Raw genomic sequence first — 13,746 nt, forward strand, 5'->3', positions numbered from 1 at the left:
GCAAAGATTAGTGGGTTTTTTTCTCTCATCGTTTTTTTTCCCCCTCCTCTTCCTCTTTAGAAGGTGCATTTTATGCCCATGTGAAGTCTGACTGATTGAGAGCAACATCCARTGACTAGCAATAACTCAGCTACTGGCGTGAAAACCCTGACCTGACCCATCGGAGCTTATCTGGAAGATAATGGAATTAATCAGCTTCTTGACTGATTCAGACTTTGGTATCTCTGCTATGGATGCTGTGATCTGCCCCAGTGAGGTGGTTGCTGTCTGCTGATGATGTCAGGGATTATGAAGCCCGAGACTAAGCAAGTCCAGCAAGGACAAGCTGCACAGACCAGCTGAGACCAGATTTGCACCAACGTGCAAAGTGCATGACTACTAAGTCAAGCCAAAGGTTAACAATATTTGAGAACACAGAGATCAGCTGGTGGTGCTGAAAATGCTAAGCATTCAAACYGGTGTAGGTCTTTTAGTGAAAATGTATGTTATTGTAACATTCTGGGTAAGTTTACTGTGTTATGTCTCTGTATACACATAGAGCGTTCCCCTTCTTTAAATGCTCAGGATGCATACAAATGTGTGTGTATATCAGCATTACATCTACTTGTTGAAGGGTTTGTGTGTATGTGTGTGTGTGTGTCTGTGTGTGTGTGTATATATATATATATATATATATATATATATAGACAGAGACCTGTATACATCTGTATTTGTTTATGTTTGGGTATATGTTGTATACACACAAAAATATATTTTAAAGCAGGTGCTAAGCAATATTTAAGTACAACATTTGTTTTCTAACTCCTTTGCTACATATGCTGGAAGGGCTTTTCCTGCTAAAAATCAGTGAGAAGGTTTGTAATTTAGCAAACAAATCCAACATAGAAGCCAAGAAAGGTGTTGAGGAACATCTTCTAGAAATAGGCTGTTAACACATTCCCAAGTCCCTGGCATGAAACATAGCAGTGGTTCTCAGTGTTGCAGACTGTTTGTTTGAGGAACAGGCAAAAAACAGCATTTTAGCTGGATCATTCAAATTTCACAGGTTCATTCTACGACTGTGCGAGTCTCCCTTTGCTTCGTTTGTCCCCTAAATACAAGGACTGGTAGTGACTTCTCAGAGCTGAGCAGCGTCCAGACAACCCATAGAAATGTTGGGAAGGCTTGGGTTTTTCATTAACTTCAGATACAGTCCCATCTTCCGGAGCACAAGTCAGTTTTGCCAATCATGCTCCCTCCGTCCCATTCCCGTTGTCCCTCCTTCTGTGCCTGAGCTCTAACCACCCTCCGGGAAAGCCCTCCTCAGTCCAGGACAGTAACTGCTCCCAGGAGGACTGCAGAAGACCCAGAGGATGGACAAGAAAAATAAAATGCAAGCGGAGAAGGTAACCAAGGCTCAATGGTATTTTTATACTACTATTTCTGAGGGAAATCAGCACAGAGCACTGGCATTTGTTGCTTGTGAAGACCAAAAGCAACAAGAAAAAAACCTCCCCCTTCTTTAACTGGTCTTTGAGATCTATGTACTGAGTGCTGGGGGAGAGGGGTTGGGGGATTGCTTTTTGGTTTTGGGCGTTCTGACAGCTTAYAAGATAATTTTAGCTATGATGGAAGGAAATAGTTCATGAGAGAGCACTGCTGAAATGCACTCCCTTGGTCATTTTTAACCAGTTGTTCTGCCTCCGTAGGATTGCCACCTGCAGAAAGGCTGGGCACGGAGCAGTGCACATTCCTAGGGCTACTTACGTTTACTTATTAGAGYGTAGATGTGAATGAGTGCGCAGCGAAAGCGCTTTTAAGAGGCGGATGAGGGCGACTGCTCAGAGAGCGCCCGCGAGGAGCAGAGTGCAGACTGCTTCGTGCAGGGCGACGTGGCTCTGCTCTGGGGGCTGGTCCTGCCCTGAGCATCCCCCGCGCGCCTCCGGCTCCCCGCGAAACGAAGGAGGCGACCCCGTCTCCCCAAGCCCTCCCGGGACGTACCTCTTCCGCGCCCAGCCGCGCTGCGCGCCTGGCACCCAGGGTTTCGGGGCAGCGGCGTTGCGGCAGCAGCGGCTCTGGGTGCCTCCTCCACCGCCGCCCAGGGAGCGGGGTCCCGCGGGGGCTCCCCCGGGGCAGGGACGGGGTGGCACGGCGTCCCCGCCGAGGAAGCGCCTGGGGTTTGCGCGGGGGCAGCAGGGCTGGACACGGGGCGCCCGCGGGACAGCGCGGTGAGGCTGGTCTCTGCTGTCTCTTGCAGCACCTCACGGGAACGCTGCTGCTCTCCGTCTTCAGCGCCGTGCTGGGCTTCTTCCAGTACGGCTACAGCCTGGGCGTCATCAACGCTCCCCAGAAGGTAAGTGCAGCGGGTCGGCCCTGCAAAACGGCACATCGCCGAGGGGTGAGCGTCTCGGGCAGCCCAAGGGGGTCTGGGTTTTAACTCGGAGAAGCATCCAGGAGGGCACTGTCTCTCTCCGAGGAGTTATCTCCCACGGTATAAAACCTCCATGATAAGTTAGGGCAGTGAGAAAGCTATCTGCATCACTCCACTGCCATCTGAATTTCTCAGTGTCGTTTTTTAATGCAAAAGCAATGCCGGTGCCCAGAGGGGCTCAGCGCCTGCGTTGGGGCTGCAAAACCCCCCAAAACGGGGCCGGGACGGGGGGAGGCCACCAGGCTGACGGTGTTTCTCCTCTGCAGGTGATAGAGGCCCACTACGGGCGGGTGCTGGGGGTGGCCCCCGCGGAGAGCCTTGTCCTCAACGCCTCCGGGGCCGACGGCGGCACGGCCGGCCCCAGCCTGGCAGCGTGGGAGGGCTCGGGGAGCGCGGCAGAGCCCGAGGTGACGGCGACGGACACCRGCCCCCACCCCGTCCTCACCATGTACTGGTCCCTCTCGGTGTCCGTGTTTGCCGTCGGCGGCATGATCTCTTCCTTCACCGTGGGCTGGATCGGCGACCGGCTGGGGAGGTGAGAGCCGGCCGCGGCGCCCACTCCCTCTCGGAGATGCTAAACTCATCAATTCTGGTTTTCATAACTTCCTGGGAGCTGAGAGCCTGCAGCTATAAGTCTGCATCAGCCCTCCACCGCCTCCCCAATCTCTCGCCAGGCATGCGAGTGACAGCACATAAATCCCCTTCTATTAATTTCAAATTATTACAGTCTAAGCCTTTTTGTTTGATTTTCCCCCCTAGAACTGTTTTCTCCCTGTAGAAATGCCTTTTGTACTATTTTTCCCAATTTAATGAAAAAAAAAATCAAACCTCCAAAATATCATTCCAAACATTACAAGAGTCTGGCTTATTAAAATCCTAAATTATAAATCAGACTTTTTATTGTAACTTTTAGCACTGCAGACAAGAAATTGATGAGAAGCCTTTATTAACTTTTTAATTTTGTTCTATTTTTTTTGTGACAAAGGGAAGAGGAGGATAKTTGAATAGCATTTGCACAGGGTGTATAATATGCTTTTAGCAGCTCTGATTGCGCCCCTTTCATATATCTTTCCACGCACATGATCATTATTCTTTCCCCTGTAGCGCTGATTAACTCACTTGACATTTGCTCTGATTTTCTRTCACAATGCGCGCGGGACGGTGCGTTACTCCGGCTGGGGACACGCAGGCTGACGTGAAGTGTGCTTGCAGTTGGGTTCGACTGACAACAGATCGTGTGAATACTGGCAAAATTTTCAATAAGAGGGGGGTCAGAACTAAATGGCAAAGCAAGGGGCTAGGGTTTTTCCTCTCGCGATGCAGCCTGGCTGCCTYGTGCGCCGATCCGCGCTAGCCCTTCTGCTCCGATCCTGCTTTTTGCCCCCAGCGCCGCTGAGAAACGCAGCGTGCACCTTGCGAGGCACATGGCATCGCCGTGCATCAGACACGCCGGTGTTGAGCAGGGTCACCCCCATCCCCRGGCATCCGGCCTTTCCTGGCAGCGCTCAGCCCCAGCTGGCGTCCACATGGTTTCCGGGCCAGATTGACAACCCCAATGTAGCTCTGCTGTTGCTGAATTGCAGGGTCAAAGCTATGCTGGTTGTGAATGTCCTTTCCATCGCCGGGAACCTCCTCATGGGGCTGGCAAAATTTGGACCCTCTCACATCCTCATCATCGCCGGGAGAGCCATTGTGGGCCTGTACTGTGGTAAGTCAGAGTAGGCTGCCACAGCGTGCCGGCGGCAGGGCTGAGCACCCGCATGACATGAACACCCGCAGAGACACAGTGGGGGACACGCTACGGCCCCCAGCTCACCAGCTCCCGTCTGGGGGACAGGGACTTGTGCCCCRTTGGGGACCCCAGTGGGTCAGGAACGGGCTTGTCCCAGGAGCCACCGGGAGAAGGGCTGTGCCGTGCCAAACCRGGGCTGCAGTTCAGGAGTTTCTCCTATTTTTTAATCTTTTTTTTATTTAACAAGGGGTTTCACATGTGGGAATTTCCCTCTTCCCATTCAYGCCTGCCCTCCTCACTTCAAAATCTTTTTCAGAAGTATTTAGGTYGGCTCTGTCATGAAGTCAGTTTATTTTACTTATACTAGAAACTAGCCCTGCCTTGGCGAGCAGCACCTTTAAGGTTTGCTCTTGGTTGCTGTCRTTATTATAACAGTATGTTGTTATTCATGCTGTTTAAAATGTTCCCTAGATAACAGTACTAGCTATGGTAGTATTGTGGACAGGGGAAAGAGAAGACGGGAGGCTGATAAGGTGGACTTACTTTAGAAYTACCTTAGAAGAAGAAGTCATTAGCATTGCCACTGGTGGGCAGATATAATACTCCCTTTCGAAGGTTCAAGACAAGATTTTGAAAGCTCTTTGGTCTGAAATAAGCTCTCTTAGTAGATCATTTCTGCTCTGTGCTACGTACATGTTCAAAAGTAAAGATCTACTGAACTGTGGTTCTGAATCAGAGCATATTTGAGCACTTTTTGCAAAGTGCCAGGCATTTCCCACTCCTGGCCAGGGAAAAGGGCACCTAGGGGTTCGGCAGGACACAGGAAACAGCACACAGGCTCCATCCTCCTTTCCAGCTTGGGAAGCTGTTTCTGTTGATTGCCAGGCTGCCAGCTAGAAGACGTGACGCCCGTGTATGCTCTGTGCAGGACTGTCCTCCGGACTGGTGCCCATGTACGTCAGCGAGGTCTCTCCCACGGCCCTCCGAGGAGCGCTGGGAACGCTGCACCAGCTTGCTATCGTCACGGGTATTCTTATCAGCCAGGTAAGGGGGAATATGCACAGGACCAGAGAGGGTATTTAAGTGATTAGGCAGACCCCAGTGACAATCTGAGGAAACCCTTGAGAAATCTCTTATAATTTCACCCCAAAACTGAAGGAGAGTTTGAAGCAATTTGCTTTGATGGGATTGAACTCCTACCTTGATTCAGAAGTGTCCTTACCAAAGAACACTTCCTCTCAAGAAATCAAAAATACTTCTGCAAACAATTTCTCTCCTTCCCTGCAAAGTTTTTGTGTGCATCTCATCAGAGCCAGACTGGATCCTGAACATGAGGTCCTTCATATTCAGGTACTCAAAAATGGCTTTATCAGAAAAGTAGGAATGTCCCCATCAGCATTGTCCACTGCGGCAGGAGTCTCAGGTACATGGCAGGCTGGCGTATAAACGTACCTGGAACCAACACATCCAGAAAACTTATAATAACCACAAAATTCATCGTATTTGACTTAGCCAAAGAATATTGCTTACTGTTCTTTTCTGGAAAAAACATGGGAAAAAAGATTGTAAGGTAGGTTCTGCCTCCTTCATTAGCTGTGAAAATACAAAAAAAGATTTGCAAATAGTTGAAAGAAAAAGTTTGCCAATGTTTTGTTTAGAAAGCTCATTTCAATTTTAAAGTACTCACAACCTCTTTGGAACACCTATTTCAATACTATAAACACACACACAAAGCAAAGCTGGAGTTAGCATATTTGCTGAAAGTCAAGTCCAGATGCCATGTTGCAGCCCCAGAGGTCACTCTGTGTTGGTGCATCAGGCATCCACTGCAGCATGAATTTCAATTTGAGCTCCAGACCTTGTGGAGCTCCTTAGGACAGATATGCAGGCACACCGGAGATTTGCATTAGCTAATTCTGATTCTGCGAGAAGCAAGCATGGAGGAAGCAGAGAGGAGAGCTTGATAAGGAGAACTCAAGAGGGCTAAATTATATCCTTATATATATGCAGGTGTCAACACCAAAGACACACAGATTCGTGAATACAGGAGGGTTTTCCTCAAAGTRCATTCTATGACATTTTTTCTCCTGTTTGTTCTCCTAAGAACAATTACAGAAAGAAAACAACATTGTACAAATCCATAGCCCTAAAAATCCAGAAGAACAAGGCCTGAGGAGAAAATATTTCATCTGCTTGTCTATATTTGCCAAGCTATTTACACAGAGGCCTAATTCTGGCTCTCTTTTACCATTTATTGTGGAGCCTTACAATTAGACTTTCACCAGTGACTGGTATCTGCAAAGTCACATAGCAGTGTAGATGGGACAACATGAACGTAGACCAGCAAAGCAGCATTAACCAAACAGCCGCTCTCCGGCTGGCCAGACACAGGTCTCCAGCCAGCATCAAACTCCAAAGATGAACTCCTGCCGCCAGCTGCACAGGTTATGTGTGGCTTTGCTGGAGTGCAGTACTGAGTTACTCCAAATGGGCAGAGGTGTTTCAGAGGCTTGTCCCACAGCACAGCTAGGCCTGTCTATGCCTTGTTCATGACATTTTATGCCATCTGCTCATTTCCTCATTGTAAACATGTATCATAACTAAAGAAATCAAATTGTTGGGACTGAGAAGAACTAGTTGCTTCTAGTTCTCTTCCGGGTTGTCACTTAGAAATGCCATAGTAGTCAATCAGTTTCTTGTTCTAAAGTGTAAAATATATCAGCTCCATTCAAACATGACTCAATTATTCCAGGTTCTTGGACTAGACTTTCTGCTGGGCAACGATGAGATGTGGCCCCTGCTCCTTGCTCTGTCTGGTGCGGCTGCTCTCCTGCAGTTCTTCCTGCTCTTGCTGTGTCCTGAGAGCCCCAGATACCTTTACATCAAACTGGGAAAAGTGGAGGAAGCTAAAAAAAGTAAGACACAATTTCTGGTTTTGTCTGTAGTTGTTTTTACACTATTAGCCTCCAGAATTAAACAGGAAAAGGGAAAAGTCTGGCTGAGTGCATACACTTGTAAGTGGGTATAGTTGTTCCATCCCACAGCAAGCACACTCACTGGAGGGATTTCGGACACCCACATATATTCACTGACTAATGCATGAGTGCTTATATGTTACTGCTTATGTTGTGAGCCTTATTTTGTTACTCCTTTCCATCAAATGGATGGAACAGAGTTTTCCGATAAAACCAAAACTGCAGTTTGGGGGGAAATTACCCCTTTCAAAAAGAGCTTGTTCTGAGTAAGAACAAAATAGAGAAATCTGAAATGTTCTGCAAAATGAAACTTTAGTGGAGGAAAAAAATCCTGCTTGAAGATCTGCCAGAAGGTTTTGTTCTGTTTCATAATTTTTGACTTCTTTTCCACTTCATTGTCTGGGTGACAAGGGCATGTTTCTGGGATATGCTTTGATTCTGGCAAATCAATTCTCCTTCCTCCCTCTCGCCACCCCTCAAAATCTCTGTTCAGTTGGAAAGGTTTTCAATCAGGTATAAAACAGACACCTTTCAGGGGACAGCTCTTCTCTCTCCTCAGTGTTATTCACAATTACACTGGAAATCCAGAGTGGTTACCGCAATAGCTTATACATCTCCCAGCATGGCACCTCTTAGCTGGTTCCAGCTGTCTCTACAAGCGATAAGAGCAGTCAATGGTAGGAACCAGCTGAAAAGTGAGATGAAAAGCCAGCACTGATTAAAACAGGGGATGTCCACATGCTTAGGGGCAGGTAGCTGCACGCCTGTGCTCTGAGCTGCCGAAGTATAAATTAGCTCTGGACCAGGCACTGTTAAGATATGTTTGTATGAGACTAATAAACATTACTGAAAGATGAGGCTTGAACCTGGTGTCTCAGAGCACACTAACATACAGCTGCACCTTGCCAAGCAGACACATTTAGGGGCTTCCCTGGGCCATTAGCGAGCAGTTGATGTGCCGCAGGAGTCCTCAGAGCTGGAGTCTGGGAAGTACCCACCATTGTCCATTCAAATGGCTTACCTTGAGCTTTGGCTAGAGAGACTGCTCTTGTTACTGTATTCCTAGCTCGCATTTTTCCCTTTGAAAATAAAACAGTGATCTTCTTTTTCTTGAGGTCTGAAAAGGCTTCGAGGAAACTGTGACCTGATGAAAGAGATTGCTGAGATGGAAAAGGAAAAACAAGAAGCTGCCAGTGAAAAGAAAGTCTCCATAAGGCAGCTTTTCACCTCTTCAAAATACAGGCAGGCAGTCATAGTGGCGCTGATGGTTCAGATATCCCAGCAGTTCTCAGGAATCAATGCAGTAAGTCTCCCAACATTTCCCTTTAAAGAAACCCACACCAAGCACAAAAAGGCAATTCTGGCTCGGTCCAAGCACGGGGGGTGGATATGAACCTTTGCTGTGACTTCAGTAGCTTCTAGGTCACCACCATCAGYATTTAAGGAATTCCCCATCGTTGAGAACAGCTGTGGGTGGATAGCAGGGTTGAGACGGTGTGACAGAGTTCTGCGTAAATCCACTAGCACAACGGGTCCATGCTGACTACTTCTATGGCCCTYATTATACCTGAATTTATCAGCAGTTTGCTCTCTTTAATGGCTATGCGCTCACCCATGGAGAGTCCAGAAGAGCTATTCTATTCCAGCCTTTGCAGCACCTCCTGAGATACCAGAAATTACCATTTTACACATGGGGGCACAGCCTACTTTCCAAAAGTGACTTACATTTTTGAAGGTCTGGTGGCAGCTTTACAAAGGTTGGCCCTAGAAGCCTCTATCCCACTAACTTGCAAAAGATTAAGAGCATTTCTACATTGCAAAATAGAACACCATGCAGAGATGACCAACCTTGTGGAGACCTGATTCGGGACTATGTGGCCTCACGGAGCCTGGATTCCCCAGCCYGACACAGTGCCCAGCCTCACACACCAACCACTGGGTCATGGAGCCATTTAATCCCATCCTTAACTTCCACAATATAGCACCTTATTCTTTGAGGGAAAAGAGAAATTTGAGTCATTCCAATGCAGCAAGAATATTATAAAATTAATTTAAAACTCAGACGTATTAACATATTTGTCTCCAACACACTCTGCTGGTGACTGGCTTTCAAGATTAAACACAGAACTACATGGAAGAAAACATTTTTAAATGTGCAAATGCCATRGTTCAGGAGGGGAATTTCAGTGGGATTTTAAACTCCCTTAGGCTCCTTTGAAAGTTTCAACTTTAATTATTATAACAAATCATTAAAAAGTTGAAAAACTAATCATAATTAAATTACTTCAAATCTCAGCCAAGCAAATGCAACTCTTCCCTCAAGAGGACAAAAAGTTCTACCAGCCTTGTTATCTAATCCTTTATCCTAATGTATTTTGATAGATCTTTTACTACTCTACAAACATTTTTGAGAGAGCTGGAGTTGATCAACCAGTTTACGCAACCATTGGCGTTGGAGTCGTGAACACAGTCTTCACTGTTATCTCTGTAAGTAAATAYTTCTGGCCTAGATTACAAAAGCAAGTAAAATATAATTTTATTTTAAAACAAGATTTTATGCTGGACCTGGGACTGGGATTTGCAGTTTTGCAGGGTTGACCTTGCACACCTTACTCTCAGGAAAAATCTTTCTTTAGCCATGTCCCATTTGAAAATCAAGCCTTGAAATACAATTCATTGCTATCAAACAGCGCTGCTAAATACTCCATGAATTAAAAATGCATTACCATGTTCAGGGAAGCTCAGGTAGCTTGGCATTTCCAGCAAAATAAAAGATACCTTTGAGACTGAAGTTCTGCTGATCCTATTTTCATCTGGGAACAGGTAGGTGCTTTGGGTTGTGGCGGGGAAAGTCAGCTGCCCACAACCTCTCTTTTTACCTATTGTCTTCCAAATTTTCTTCTGTTTTTACATAGCACCTACCTGAGTAATATCTAGAGGCTAGTCCACACTAATAAAATTAATGTAGCACCCGTCCTCATCATATCTAGGCATAGCTCTGTAGCAGTAAAAGGATGCTTTCAGTTTTCACAGCCTTTCTCATCATTTGTCACTCTCCAGAGAGTATTAACACAATTCCAAACAGCAGGCAATTATTTTTTAAAGTGGCCATTATTATCAGAAGAGCAGGAAATACCAAGCCAAACCACTTCCCTCATATCTCCAGAGAGCCTTAGGGAGCAAAGGCCTTTTACCCACCATGAAGCAGGACTAGATGCAAGGTAGAAAYACACAGCTCTAAGAGGTCTTAGTCCGCCATAAAATGCCGATGAGATAGGAGTTCTCTGGGTATAACTGCTTTAGAGAAAGTACACCCAGCCCCTATAAAGAAGATGGAATGTGTTTATTGTGAAATGAGGGACCTAGGCTGTGTGGCTGCGTGGCTGGAAGAGATCTGCCCCTAGCTTGTCTGTTCTCCTGCAATTCAGTATCAGCCACAAGTGTGCTGTACTTGCAGGCTGGGGGCRTTTGCTCTTTGCTTCTTTTGGCACTTAAAAATTATCTACAGTTTGTCAATAAATGACAGACCCTGATCAAAAGGCATGTCTGCAGAACCACTGACAGTCGGGAGGCCCTTGGCAAGGGGAGAAGGGATTGCGAAGGCTTGCTGTCTGCAACTTAATGAGTTAGCAGGATGAACTGCCTCCAGAAAAAGAGGCAGTCTCCTAGAAGCAGAAATCATCTGCCATAATTTCAGGAAAGGAAGACTGAAYTTATGGCCACAGGTGTCCTTCAGAGGGGAAGGCAAGGAGCAGGCAGCTTCGGAGGCTAATGCATGGTATCTTACAGCAGGCTAGGTGCATTGCCCTCTGGAGTTAGCTACAGCTCTCCATTGGGTGAAGTGATTGGTTCAGACTTAGATGTCTAAAGTTGGGTGAGATGACTGGTGTCCCCCAAAAGATGCCAAGAAGGAGCAAATTAAGTCTTGTGCTACCAAGGAAGGAAAAAAAGTCTGGAAGCCATAGGAGGAAAAAATCCTGTTTCCAGCTGCCTGGACCAGGCTGTAGCTACAAAGCTTTCCCTGCCTAGTACAGGCATTGTGCAAAGGCATGTGATGTGACTTCCATCATGCTATATTTTGAAGGCTATTTCCAAACTAGTGCAAACCCTGTGACTTTATTCTTCCTCAAAAAAAGAACAGTGGGAAGTCCTTAGAGTTTGGAAATGCATGAGCTCTGTGTATACATGGTTTTGCCTTGCCCTTGGCAGGGCAGCTGTTTAATATGCCTCCCCAATAGGCATATGCAGAGTTTCAGCTGTGACTTTTGGAAACCGGCACATAAATTTCTASCATGTGAGCTAGGACAGCAGCAATGCTGCCTGGTAGTGGTAGTTGTCCACTGCTAGTAGTCGTAGGCTGTTCATTGCTAATAGCCCTGAACGAACTTCCTGAAAGCAAGGATGCCAAAGACTGATTTGCTGCCTGTGTTTCTATAGGTCTTTCTTGTGGAGAAGGCAGGGAGACGCTCCCTATTCCTGTCTGGTTTGATGGGTATGTTGGCAAGCGCTGCGGCCATGACAGTTGGACTTGTACTCCTGGTAAGCATTTCTCTCCATTTTTTTCTCCATGGTTTGTAAACAAGAGAAGACAAACTACCCCTTAAACTGATTGTTTTGCATGTTCATCTCAAAGAAGTTTGGAAAACATTTGTCCTTAGAAAGGACAGTTCAAAATGCCCATCGGTGGAGTCATCTTGGGTTACAGCAGTGCCTGAGGGGGTTGCTCTCTCCAGCCCCRTGATACCCCAGTGCTCATTTAACCACTGCTAGAAAAAATGTGTGCCTCCTCCCTGAGCCCTCGGACAAACTCAATTCTCTCTTACACATAGCTCTGTGCTATTCCCACAGGGTGATCTCACACCTGCTAAGTAAACTATGGGTGTACCTCCACATGCAAACACTGTGTGCCCTAAACCCTCAACTTGTGTCTCTCTGGTTTGGTGCATAGATGCTAGACTGGTATCTTACCTTAGAAAAAGGTACAAATTGTTCCTTCAAGCCCCCAAGAGAGAGGTAAGGSTGTGAAGGACACAGGGCAGTGCATGAGAACAGGTAGAGAATGGAGCCAGCCCCTACTAAAGTCAGTTCCAAACACTGGCACAAGTTCCTGTCATGATGGAAAATAAAGCAGTGGGTGGCATCCTCAACCCTGTTTATTAATGACAACATCATTTAGCCTCTCTGGCTGCTCTGCAGGTAAGGAGAGGGTTTGAAGATGCAACTGCGCTGATGTAGCTGCAAACTGCCACCTCCTTCTGCCAGCAGCAACAGTGGCACTGTGCTCAGCTGGTTCTAGGGGCACAGCCAGGCAAAACCACCCCTGCAGAGTTTGATCAGCTTAGCTTAACTGCGAAATCACCASCCAGATGACACAGATTCACATGGGCCAGATGCCCAGACTGGTCAGCAGAGCACTCAAAAGCCACCTGAGTATGTGCTACCCRGGTGTCTGCTCGTGGAGCCCATCCAGAGAGGTTGCACAGAGCCAGCRGTTGCACCTCAGTCGTGGCTATGGCCCCAGGCAAGCTCTGGTTATTGCTGGTGGGACCCAGGGTAATACAATTCATATTAATGGTGCTCCCATAGACTACCCCAGCACAGCAAACAGCAGTATCTAACCTGCTGCTGTTCATCCGCTAGGAGCTTTATTTATGCATGTCCAGTCCTTTTCCCTGCTTGTCTGTGTAGGAAAAAATTTCTGAAAGAGAACCGTAATTAAAGTAATTAGTGCTAATTAATGAGAGTCGTGTTGGGACTGTAACACTGAATTCACTCTTTTGCAGAGCCAGTTTGCCTGGATGAGCTATGTTAGCATGGTCGCAATCTTTCTCTTTGTCATTTTCTTTGAAGTCGGGCCTGGGCCCATCCCATGGTTTATCGTAGCCGAACTGTTCAGCCAAGGCCCTCGCCCTGCCGCCATTGCAATCGCTGGCTTCTGCAACTGGACCTGCAACTTCATCGTTGGAATGTGCTTCCAGTACATTGCGGTAAGAAATCCTTCTAAAACCTTACAAATAAATGACTCGTGTGATCCCAGTGCTGGGTGAGGCTTCCAAAGCAACCTAGCAGGATGTGCATGTACCTCCCAGATATCCAAATCCCTCTGAAAATCTTAACCATCTGTGGTACAAACGATAAGTAAACCCTGCAGTGCTCATGGTGGTTCCTCTGTTCTCACTTTTCCCATTGCAGGATCTGTGTGGACCATATGTGTTTGCGATCTTTGCAGCTCTGCTTTTAGCCTTCTTTCTGTTTGCGTATTTTAAAGTACCAGAAACAAAAGGAAAGTCATTTGAAGAGATCTCAGCTGTGTTCCGCCGCAAGAAGCGCTCAGCCACCAAAGGTGCCAAAGCCATGACTGAGCTGGAAGACCTGAGAGGCAGCGAGGAGGCCTAGAAATCACAACGTGCACAGAAAGAAGGGATTAAGCATGGACTTCCTTTAAACACAACAGAAAGAACCTTAGGCAAAAGTATCATTTCACAAAAACCTTGCAGCTGACAAACCAGGAAGATAAACCAGTCTGATGCCTTCTGGCTGCTGTGGCTGGTAACGTTTGCGCCTTAGAGCTGCAGGAGCTAACCTGGTATTTTACTCTAAAATACTCCATATACCTGGGCTCCAGAAAG

General features: G+C 46.8%; 1 protein-coding gene across 2 annotated transcripts; it reads left to right on the forward strand.

Annotated features, from left to right (window-relative positions):
• The first annotated feature begins 1,352 nt into the window (after positions 1–1,352).
• Positions 1,353–13,513, forward strand: SLC2A2 (solute carrier family 2 member 2). 2 transcript variants are annotated; one of them, XM_026061425.1, is made up of 12 exons: positions 1,371–1,385; positions 2,237–2,332; positions 2,677–2,702; positions 2,802–2,945; positions 3,994–4,118; positions 5,071–5,186; positions 6,895–7,057; positions 8,233–8,420; positions 9,500–9,604; positions 11,555–11,656; positions 12,901–13,104; positions 13,310–13,513. In XM_026061425.1, the coding sequence occupies exons 1-12, from the start codon at positions 1,371–1,373 to the stop codon at positions 13,511–13,513; spliced, it is 1,488 nt and encodes a 495-aa protein (XP_025917210.1). The 2 variants fall into 2 exon arrangements, with proteins under 2 accessions (XP_025917200.1, XP_025917210.1); XM_026061415.1 differs by having other exon boundaries at positions 1,353–1,385; positions 2,677–2,945.
• The last annotated feature ends 233 nt before the right edge of the window (positions 13,514–13,746 follow it).

This window comes from Apteryx rowi, unplaced genomic scaffold (assembly GCF_003343035.1).
Source record: "Apteryx rowi isolate R43461 unplaced genomic scaffold, aptRow1 scaffold_10, whole genome shotgun sequence".
Classification (NCBI taxonomy): domain Eukaryota; kingdom Metazoa; phylum Chordata; class Aves; order Apterygiformes; family Apterygidae; genus Apteryx; species Apteryx rowi.